This window comes from Corvus moneduloides, chromosome 22 (assembly GCF_009650955.1).
Source record: "Corvus moneduloides isolate bCorMon1 chromosome 22, bCorMon1.pri, whole genome shotgun sequence".
NCBI classification, from domain to species: domain Eukaryota; kingdom Metazoa; phylum Chordata; class Aves; order Passeriformes; family Corvidae; genus Corvus; species Corvus moneduloides.
The window spans coordinates 3,306,433-3,317,500 of NC_045497.1; the positions used below are offsets into that span (position 1 = coordinate 3,306,433).

The following is an 11,068-nucleotide window of genomic DNA, read 5'->3' on the forward strand; positions in this document are numbered from 1 at the left end:
ACCCAAAGAGTCAAATAAAAGCAGGAGAACAAGCTCCGAGCAGCAATTATCCCAAATCAAGGGACAGCCTCCCCTATTAGCCGGGAGAAATCTGAGTTATTGGTTACAATACAGAACTCAAGCCTCTGCATATTTAACGTGCCTCTCCATTTCTGTTCCTCATTCCCAGGTCTATTATAAAGTTATTAAAGAGATCGAGCCGGGAGAAGAGCTCCTGGTGTGCCTGAAGGAAGGAGGTTATTCCCTCGGGAACATGGCACCCAGCATGGAAGGTAAGGCCTCCACAGGAGCTTCTGCTCCTCTCTGCAGTGCCCCTGACAGTGCTGAGCCCCTCAGGCAGGGCAGAACTGGGGCAAAACCTGGGCCAGGACCTCCCCTTCTGTCGCTGTCTGGATTTTGTGCTCATTTCCACTCTTCCCCTGGTGGCAGCGGCTGTCTCAGTCTGTTATAGTGAGTTTTTATCAGCCTCAAGCAGATTCATTTCCTTCTCTTTGTGGGTTTGGATATGATCAGAGGAGCCTTTTCCACCCCCAGGATTGCCAGGTGCCTTTGGGTGTAATAACAATGGCCAAAGCATCCCAAGGCTGGGAAAACACCGCTCTGCAGAGATTTAGGGAATCTGGAAAAGGGGGATGCAGACAGGGAGTAGAAGAGTCCTCACTAAAATTATTATTGCTGGAATAAAGACATCCTCATCACTGCCACAGCTGTGAGCAGGTAGCAGGACACACACACGGGGTGTTCTGGAAATCTGAGAGTGCTCCCAGCACTGATTTTCCTCCTTTAGGATGCTTTTTCCCATATTCATCCTATTCTCTGACACTACAGACACTGAGCAGGAAACTGATCTCTGAGGAAAACAAGGAAGGATGTGCCCAACATCATTATTCAGTGATTTATTTCTACAAATACATCCTCGTTTACCAGGTGTTTTTAAACTATTAGTTGGAAATAACACTCCACAAAATTAATTTATAAATTTGGAGTTCTCTCTGGGCATCCCACAATACATTTCTTTTACCTGTACATGAATATAATTTCTGATTCGAATTTGCAGTGAAATCCTTTAAAAGGATGTGAACAATTAGTTTCAAATATTTCTGGAAATAGTTGAGGATTTTTGCTGCTGGAATCTCATTTGCTGACGAGCTGGGGGTGCAGTGTGGTATTTACTCCCTCACTCATATCAAGTTTGGGATTATTTTTTCACTGCTCTCCCTCCCCAAAAAAAGTTAATTATTTCCTCAAGACCAACACTCAGAGATGAATAATTTCTGTACCTTTTTTTTTTTTGATGTCAAGGAGAAATCTGAATGAAAACTCACCGCTGTTCTGCGTTTCAGTTTCTAACAGGCTTTTATGTGAACAAGCAAAAAGTGCTCCTTGTTTTCCATCTCTGTCATTATGGAACATTTATCTGGATCTTCCTGGTAACGTCTAGTGCTTTTGCTGCATAATTGCTGTCAAATTATGCCAGGCCAACATTAAATATTTGACTCCTTAATACTTTTTACTTTCAGCGGGGCTATCTCCCTGCTGCCTCGCACCCCCAGCTCACTTCGGAATTAACGGGAGAGAAAATGCAAAATTGTTCCACACAAAGATAATTATCATAAAAATCTTTCCTCCCAACCCCAGCCAAACACAGCAGACTCCTTATCACTGCAGGAATTTTGAGTAGGGCACTTGAACTCCTTTGAGATTCGAGTCTGGTAGATTAGCATGTAGATGCCACATAATTGCGTTCCCCTTGGTTTCTCTGAAAGCTATTAGGCACTGATTTATTTTTCTGTTACATTCCTGCTTTGTCCTGAGTGTTGCTGATGGAACTTCAGATAGGCACATTTAACCACAGATCTGACAAACAGACACAGAGAACAGGCAGCAATTTCGGTGTAACTGGGGCTGTTCTTTTCTTTGCAGCCCCTTCTCCCTGTCACACTCCGCAGCAGTTACCTTGGTGAAGGGCAGTGTTTGCGTTCGTGATGCTTAAAGAGAGGAGAAAACTTCAACGAGAACTTGTTTTGAAGGGCGACCTTTTTATTTTTGGTACTTACGGGGGGGGAAAAAAGGAACACTTGAACGAACCTGGAGTCTGCAGCGTGGGTGTCTGATTTAGGCACAAAATCGATGCCGGGTCTCAGTTCAGCCCTGAGCCTCCGTGGTGGTTGAGGTTTCGGTTTTGCAGGGGGCTGCCCTAAGCCTGCGGGTCGGGTCCTTCCCTGCAGGGTATTTATGGAGGAGTCTGGTCTGGGATCTGCTGGAGCTCAGAACTGGGAATGCCGGAAGAATGGGGGCTGGATATGGATTTGTTATCCTGGAATGGTTTGGGCTGGAAGGATCGTCTCATTCCACCCCCTGCCATGGGCAGGGACACCTCCTACCATCCCAGGCTGCTCCAAGCCCCGTCCATCCTGGCCTTGGACACTGCCAGGGATGGGGCAGCCACACCTGCTCTCCACCTGAACAGTTTTTCCTCTCTTTAGCCTGCCTGAGCATCAAAACAGGATTTACAGCCAGTGGCAACATGAATACCACATGGCTACAAGGCTTTTAATCACATTTTTGTCAGCTCTCTAAGTCTCCATTCAATACAAATTTCTTTTTCCTAACTCAGATACTCTCAAGCACAGGAATTGCTTTTCCTATCCTCCATCTCTTCCACCTGTGGAAAAGCTGCTGTGTTTGATGTCCTCTTGTATCGTGCGTGATTTGGGTGAGGCCTGGCAAAGGACAAGGAGAACGAGAAGCAAAATGTCTTCTCCAAAATATTCTTGAGACTATTAACATATTTCACCTCTTTCCCTGCTCTGTAAGATCACAGCAAGGACAGAAAGGTCTCGTTGTCATTGGTAAGAGCAGGCAGGGCTGTGCTGTGGGAGGGGAGGAAGATACCCAGCTTTAGTATGGAGGAAATTATTCTCCACAGCTGCTTTTCCAAACCCAGAGAGGATTTCTGCTTCCTAGAGGAGAGTTTGGGTGAAATAAGCTGCAATTAATCGTGTAAATCTCAAACTGGAGCAGGAAGAATTCCACCTGGCGTTGTGGAAGGAATTTTGTTGAGTTTTCTCTGAAGTCAAAAGAAAGGGGAAAAAAAACCCTGTTTCCTTCATTCCAAGTGTTTCCACGGCTGGGGATTTGCCAGGTGGAGCTTGAGGGATGCTGGGAGTTTGGTAGGAGCCTGTTAAGAGGTGAAGGGACCTGGGGCTTCCATGCCTGGAGGATTTCAGTTGCTCCTCCAAAAATTCCTTCCCGGTTAAGCCACTGCTGCATTGACAGGAGAGCAAAGAGGGGAAACATTGGCTCTGAGGTAGAGGAACACCTCACCAGAGCAGTTCCACATCTCCAGAGTTTGATGCTACACTTTTTCTTCCTTTCCTCTTTCCTCTTTCCTCTTTCCTCTTTCCTCTTTCCTCTTTCCTCTTTGCTCTTTCCTCTTTCCTCCCTCTCCTCAAAAGTAGTTTGGGTTATTTTAATGGTAGGTGATGCACAGTCTCTCCATTCCACTCTTATTGGTGTCCTGATTTCCAGGTTTCCCTCCCCAGGGACATAAAACACATGAGATACACACTGGTCCTGGTCTACAAAATGCCAATAAAGAGAATTTCTGTGAGGAGCAGAGCAGGGCCTGACCCCCTCATGCTGAGGCTGCTGGCAGCAATTTCAGAATGCATGAACTCCCAAAACGAGCTGAAATGAGAACAGTTGGGTATTTTCTTCCCTTGGCTCTCCTTTTTTAATCAAAATCCCTTTGCTGACCTGCTGGATTTTATTTCTTTTTGCAGCCCTCTCTTGTGCAGCTCAGGAGATGCTCCTGCAGCCCTGTGGGTGCTGTGGGATTATCTGTGCCCGGTGTGGGTGGCTCTGGGAGCCCTGGGCAGGCTGCTGGGATGCCCAGCAAGGCTGTGCTGGCTGAGCTTTGGTGATACTTTCTTTTTCAGCTGGGTCTGACTTTTCCCATGTCAATACTTTCCGTGTAGGTGTGCAGAGCGTGCAGAGGGTTTCCTCTGCCCACATCGCTGCTGCTGCAGCCTCTGGGACCTTGCCTTGCTCAGTTTTAACCTCAGGTTTAAGCAGAGGAAGGGAGATAGGAGGTGAGTGCCCAGGTGGGAGCACGGTGGCGTCTGGGTGTGACACCGCCCGTGCTTCCACTCCTGCCACATTCAGAACAAAATTAACCCTGATTTATATAAAACACCGTTCCAGGCCTTAAAGCTCAGCTTAAGTGGTTGCAAAATTTGGCGTAAACAAGGGCAAGGGGGGACTTCAAAGCAAAGGTTTGCTCAGGGGTTGCAGATTTTGCCTGGAGAAGATGAGCATGGCCACATCCCACCCCAACATCTCCTCTCCCCAGAGCGGGGATGGATCAGCTCCATCACAGCACCGCCTTTGGGCGCAGCTCTCAGAATATTCCCACTCCCCCCTCGGAGCTGAGGCACTCACCACAGGCTGTTCCTTCTGGGAGTAAAGTCATCAGAAAAAGAGAAGCACACTGAACACGAAGCAGAGCGTGGAGGAAGAGGGTAGGGGAGGACAGGGAAACGCGGCTCCGGTGACTCAGTGGGGGCTGGAAAGCTTCTGTTGCAGGGTGGAGAAACCCAGAGCTATCCCGACTCCCTCGCAGAGCTTGTTCTCCTGGAAAATTTACAGCTTGGAGCTGATTGTTTGGCTTGGCACCATGGTCAGGATGCTGCCTTGTAAACTTAATAATAGCTGCCCTCTTTTTAATTTGTTTGACCTTGACTGCAGTAATTTATTATGTGCATTAGAACTTTTTTTTTTTTAAAAAAAAAAAAAGGAAAAAAAAGCAAAGAGCACAGCAACAAAGCCTTTGGCTCGCTGCTCTTCCCTCCATGGTGCTCTGGGCTGGGACTCCTTGGGCTGATGGAGCCCTGAGCTCCTGCAGTGGAAAATTAAGAGGCGAACATTAGACAGCAATTTCTTGGAAAGAAGCTTCTCCAGGTTTGTGCTGGGGCAGTTTGCTTTTCCCACTATCTGTGTTTATTCGAGTCTGGCTTGTTCCTTTTTCCCTGGCAGCCCCTTTTGAGGAAACACTCGTTCATAATTTCAAAACCCCTCCTTGCAGACGAGCGCAGCACTCCGCAATGAGCCCAGAATTTTGTGCATCTCCCACTCCCTGTGGGTCTCTCCATCCCAGCAGAGGCCAAGACACAAAGCAAACAAGATCTCCTCTGGTTGTGTGATCTATTTTTTTTTCTCTTAATGCTCAAAGTGAAAGCAGCTGCTGGCACAGCCTCCCTTGGGTTCTCTCCCCTCTCACTTGCAAATTCACTCTTTGTTTGTTTGCTGGACTCGGGGAGCTTTGCCTCCTCTCTGGGCACAACAACCCAGGCTGGTTGGGTTTCCTGGGGCAGGGCTGACCACGGGCTGCTGTGTGTGTTGCAGAGGAGCCCTCGTTCCGCTGCGAGGACTGCGATGAGCTGTTCCAGTCCAAGCTGGACCTGCGGCGCCACAAGAAGTACGGCTGCAGCGCCGTGGGGGCCCTGTACGACAGCCTCAGTGACGAGATCAAGCAGGAAGGCCTCGGAGATGGACAGGTCCACGAGTGCAAGGACTGCGAGAGGATGTTCCCCAATAAATACAGGTACCCACAGACAGCCGGACCCTCCTCTGGCCTCCCCTCTCTGTCCCGGCCAAAGGGGGATGATGGGCGGCTGGGGAAGACTGTAGGGATCAACCTTTCCTTTCTCCATAGAAATGTTTCCTTCCACCACAGGCTTTGGGAATGTTCCTTTTGGGATCAACCTTTCCTTTCTCCATAGAAACCTCTCCTTCCTCCATAGGCTTTGGGAATGTTCCTTTTGGGATCAACCTTTCCTTCCTCCATAGGCTTTGGGAATGTTCCTTTTGGGATCAACCTTTCCTCCCTCCACAGGCTTTGGGAATGTTTCTTTTGGGATCAACCTTTCCTTCCTCCATAGAAACCTCTCCTTCCTCCACAGGCTTTAGGGATGTTCTTTTTGGGATCAACATTTCCTTTCTCCAAAGAAACCTTTCCTTCCTCCATAGACACCTTTCCTCCCTCCACAGGCTTTGGGAATGTTCTTTTGGGGATCAACCTTTCCTTCCTCCATAGAAACCTTTCCTTTCCTTACAAGGTTTAGGAATGTTCCCTTTGGGACCCTTTGTAGCTGTTGGGCAGTGTTTTATTTCACCTCGTGCTTTTCATTGCTCGTTGGTAGAAGCACCCCAGGGTTGTCGGTGGGAAGTTTAAGGGTCGTTTTCTGAGAGACCTGGGTGGGACCTTTTCACCATCTACTCTCCTGTGCTCTGCTTCTGAGGAAAAAAACACCAACATGAGTTCAGTAAAAATGTGCATGAAGTGTTCTTTTAAATTTAATTCTTGGATGTTTGAGATCAGTGGGTTTAAAGAGCTGTTGATGCCCTAGGAACTCTTAATGTGGTCACCAGCTCCTATTTGATCTGGCAGGAACAATTAAAAAATCCTATTCCAATGAAATTTTTAATTTTCTTCGTGTCCACCAAATGTCCTTGTGACAGCCATGTGAAAAGGAAAAAAAAGATCGGATATTCTCCAGCTCATTTTTTTATTTTCCACAATTATTCAGTTATTATTATGATTATATGGTTACTCTAAAGAAGAATTAAACTTCTCTTTAAATGGGAAAATATTTTAACTCAGGTTTTAGCTGAAAATCTGCATTTTTTAAGCAGAATGTGGTAGTAATGAAATGCAGCTTTAACACAGCCATCTTTGAGTCTCTAATTCATTGGCAAAGTGAGACTCAAACAGTTAAATATTAGGAGCCAGCTTTAAAAGTTGAGGGGTTGTTTTAATCACTCTAAGATTGTGTTTATTTGCATCCTAAGCCTTGATAAAAGCCTTTATAAAATTCTATAAAAGCAGAGTTTTCTGTGTTTACCGGAGGCTGAAGTTCTCACTTACTCATTTCTTTTGCCTTCTTGGGTGAACAAACCCCGTGCACCACAAGATTTGTTATAAAACTGTGAGAATGGGCAATCCCCTGTCAGGCTCTGCCTGAGCAGAGCAAAAACCTCGAGGTTAAAGCCCGTGTCAAGCCTGCTTCAGTTCAGTTTAACATTTAAAAACCTGCATTTGTCACTTTGAACTTCATTACAGCGATACTTTCAGCTCTTTGAAAGTATTGATGATATTTTGATCTGGGTGAGGAAGTCAGGGGAAAAAAAAATCGATTTTAAAAAATGTAGAGGAAGGTGAAGCCTAAAGAGCATTCCCTGTATCTGCATGGAAAAGAGCCTGGGAGCTGTGGAAGCTGGGATGGATCCTGTGTGGGATCCTCTTAGCCCAAAGTGGCATCTTTCCCCCTCACCTTGTGTCTCTGCATTGGCTGCTCTCCATCAGAAATAAGAGCCTCCAATTTTCTTCCTTTTTTTACCTGACAAGACAAGGAGAACTTCCTTCAAATGTTTTCAGTGGTTTGGATTTTAGTAAAAATTCCATTTCTTTTATCTGCTGGTGTCAGGAGCTCTCTCCTCTTTAGCTTCCAGTGCTCTCTAATTTTCATGTTAATTAGGAATTAACCTTTTAAAATGTGTGTGTTGTATCCTATTTGTACCCTCTGTGTAGTCCTGGCTCCCTGGGGGTCTTGACTGGCAATGTGGCCTTGGGTTTTTTGCCTTTTAGACCCAATATTTTAGGATAAGTAATATAAAGCTGATTTTTTTTGACAAGAGAAAAGAGAGTCAGCAGCATCCCCGTTCAGCCTTTGACACGCTGGTGGATTGGTGGGGTGGGAAGGAAATGTCCACTTCTGTCTCTTTCCCATTAATCTGCCAAGTTTAAAGTCACTAAAACACAAAATAAACCTGCTCAGAGTGCCTGGATGGTCTTAGAATTTTTCAAAGTTAATACAGATGAAATCAAGGGTGCCACTGGGGACCTGAAATTGAGCATTTAGCAGCTGACTAAATAAATAAATGTTTTGCTAATCCCAGTAGGTACTTGCCTCTAAACAGCACATTAGTTTGTCCATATTTGCTCCAAAATAAACTCATAAATCACAGTTAACAGGAGAGTATTTTTGGATGTGCATCTGAAAGGTTTGTGATACTTTGTGTGTGTAAAATATCTGGTCGTTTTGAGAGCACCATTTCTTGAGCAAAATGAATATTGCCACTTTAAAACGAGAGGGTTGGCAGTTTATGAGGGGCATGCCATGAATATGAATTATCTGGCTGGGAGCAGGGCTGGTGCTGAGGAGTTTTGGTGTTGAGTGGCCAAGGCTGAGCAATTCCTGGGATCCTGAACCCCTCAGGCTCTCTGGAAGCACACAGGGAATATCTTCCCTGTGGCATTTAATGAAGACTGGCAGGATTCACTGCCAGTTCAGCTTTAATGTTTCTGTAAAAATACAGCCATGCTTTAAAGTTCTGTGGGAATGGTTTGATATCCATGTGTAGGGGTGTCAGGCAGGAGCAGATTCCATGCAAGCTGGTCTTTGTTGGAATTCACAGTAAGAGGAGTGTTTGTAACTCCTGTTCACTTACCCCAAAGGAAGCAAAGGATGCAGATTTCCTTCCCTTGTTTCTCAGGGCTGGCACGAGGTGTGCAGGATTTCTGGCTGAGAGGTGTGGGATTGCTGGCCTGAGATGTTCAGGATTCCTGGCCACAGAGGAGCAGGATTCCCAGCCTGAGATGTGCAGGATTCCTGGCCACAGAGGACCAGGATTCCTGGCCACAGAGGAGCAGGATTTCTGGCCTGGGATGTGCAGGATTTCTGGCTGAGAGATGCAAGACTCCCAGCTTCAGAGGGGTAGGATTCCCAGCCTGAGATGTCTGGGATTCCTGGCCTCAGAGATGCAGGATTTAAGGGCTGAGAGGTGCAGAATCCCTGACCAGAGAGATGCAGGATTCCTGGCCTGAAATGTGCAGAATTTCAGGCCTGAGAGGAGCAGGATTCCCAGCCTGAGATGTTCAGGATTCCCAGCCTGAGATGTTCAGGATTCCCAGCCTGAGATGCAGGATTCCTGGCTGGAGAGATGACGGATTTCTGGCTAAGAGGAGCAGGATTCCTGGCATCAGATATGCGGGATATAAGGGCTGAGAGGAGCAGGATTTCTGCCTGAGAGGTGCTGGATTTCCAGCCTTAGAGAAACTGGATTCCTGGCCCGAGATAAGCAGGATTCCTGGCCTGAGAGGAGCCAGATTTCTGGTCTGAAAGGTGCAAGATTCCTGGCCTGAGAGAAACGAGATTCCTGGCCTGAGATGTGCAGGATTCCCAGCATGAGAGATGCAGGATTTCTGTCTGACAGGTGCAGGATTCCTGGCCTGAAAGGAACAGGATTTCTGCCTGAGAGATGCAGGATTTAAGGGCTGAGATGTGGAGAATTTCTGGCCTGAGCGAAACAGGGTATCTGGCCTCAGATGTGCAGGATTCCCAGCCTGAGATGCAGGATTCCTGGCTAAGAGGAGCAGGATTCCTGGCATTAGGTATGCAGGATATAAGGGCTGAGATGTGCAGATTCCCAGCATGAGAGATGAAGGATTTCTTTCTGACAGGTGCAGGATTCCCAGACTGAAAGGAAGTGGATTCCTGGCCTGAAAACTGCAGGATTCCTGGCCTGAGATGTGCAGGATTTCTGTCTGAGAATTGCAGGATTCCCGGCATGAGAGGTGCAGGATTCCCGGCATGAGAGGTGCAGGATTCCCAGCATGAGAGGTGCAGGATTCCTGGCATGAGAGATGTAGAATTCCCAGCATGAGAGATGCAGGATTCCTAGCTGGAGAGATGCAGGATTTCTGGCATCAGATACGCAGGATTTAAGGGCTGAGAGGAGCAGGATTTCTGTCTGAGATGTGCAGGATTCTCAGCCTAAGAAGAGCAGGATTCTTGGCCTGAGAGGAGCAGGATTCCTGGCCTGAGAGAAACAGGATTCCTGGCCTGAGATGTGCAGGATTTAAGAGCTGAGAGGTGCAGGATTCTTGGCCTCAGAGATACAAGATTTAAGGGCTGAGATGTGCAGGATTCCTGGCCTGAGATGTGCAGGGTTTAAGGGCTGAGATGTGCAGGATTCCTGGCCTGAGATGTGCAGGGTTTAAGGGCTGAGATGTGCAGGATTCCTGGCCTGAGATGTGCAGGGTTTAAGGGCTGAGATGTGCAGGATTCCTGGCCTGAGATGTGCAGGGTTTAAGGGCTGAGATGTGCAGGATTCCTGGTCTGAGATGTGCAGGGTTTAAGGGCTGAGAGGTGCAGGATTCCTGGCCTGAGATGTGCAGGTTTCCCATGGCACAGGGCGCTGGAGCACCGTGTGCCACCCCTGCCGTGGCCTTGTGCCAGCAGCCACTCGGGATTGCCATCATCCCCCCGGTCCGGGAGGCGCTGCCAGTTGGCAGAAGGCGAAATTGCTGAGTGAAGTAATCAAAGATGTCTGACATTTAGAAGTGAAACGTGTTTGCACCTTATCATGTTTCTTCCCAATGCTGAGTCCCTGTGTTCTGGGAAGCCGTGGGCCTGGTGCCCGTGAAAATGGACACGTGAGAGTCGCAGCAGCAGCAGCAGCAGCAAATATCTTTTCTTTCCCCAGGCAGATACCACAGAAGTTTTGGTCACAAAGTGCCCATTTTTCCCCTCAGGAACCTGCAGGGTCAGGTCTGGGTAAAAGGAACCTTTTCCCCCTGGAGAATGGACTCAGATATTAATAAGAAATAGCGTAAAACACATAGTCGTTTTGAGGCAGAACAGGGCATCTTCCACTAGTGAGATAAATATCAAAAACATCAAATGGTTTTTGGGTGTCAGTGCCCTTCTCACAGTCCATGAGCTTCTCCCTTCCTGCTCTGAGGCACCAGGTAACTGGAAACCCCCCAGGCCCCACAGCTGGTTCTCTGTCACCATCTCTGTCACCTCTCTGGGTATCAGACCTGCCTGGTTTGGGTGGCCCGGAGGTCAGCCTGTCTTTCTTTCCCAGCCTGGAGCAGCACATGGTGATCCACACCGAGGAGAGGGAGTACAAGTGTGACCAGTGTCCCAAGGCTTTCAACTGGAAATCCAACCTGATTCGTCACCAGATGTCTCACGACAGTGGGAAACGGTTTGAATGTGAA

General features: G+C 47.5%; 1 protein-coding gene across 2 annotated transcripts in view; it reads left to right on the forward strand.

Annotated features, from left to right (window-relative positions):
- The window catches only part of PRDM16 (PR/SET domain 16), a 297,820-nt gene that overhangs the window by 252,459 nt on the left and 34,293 nt on the right, over positions 1-11,068 (forward strand). For both annotated transcript variants that reach the window (XM_032131673.1, XM_032131674.1), the window contains exons 5-7: positions 170-272; positions 5,407-5,605; positions 10,933-11,068. The exon at positions 10,933-11,068 is cut by the window's right edge and continues 12 nt beyond it. In XM_032131673.1, the coding sequence (XP_031987564.1) occupies positions 170-272; positions 5,407-5,605; positions 10,933-11,068 (438 nt within the window). The remainder of the gene's footprint in view (positions 1-169; positions 273-5,406; positions 5,606-10,932) is intronic.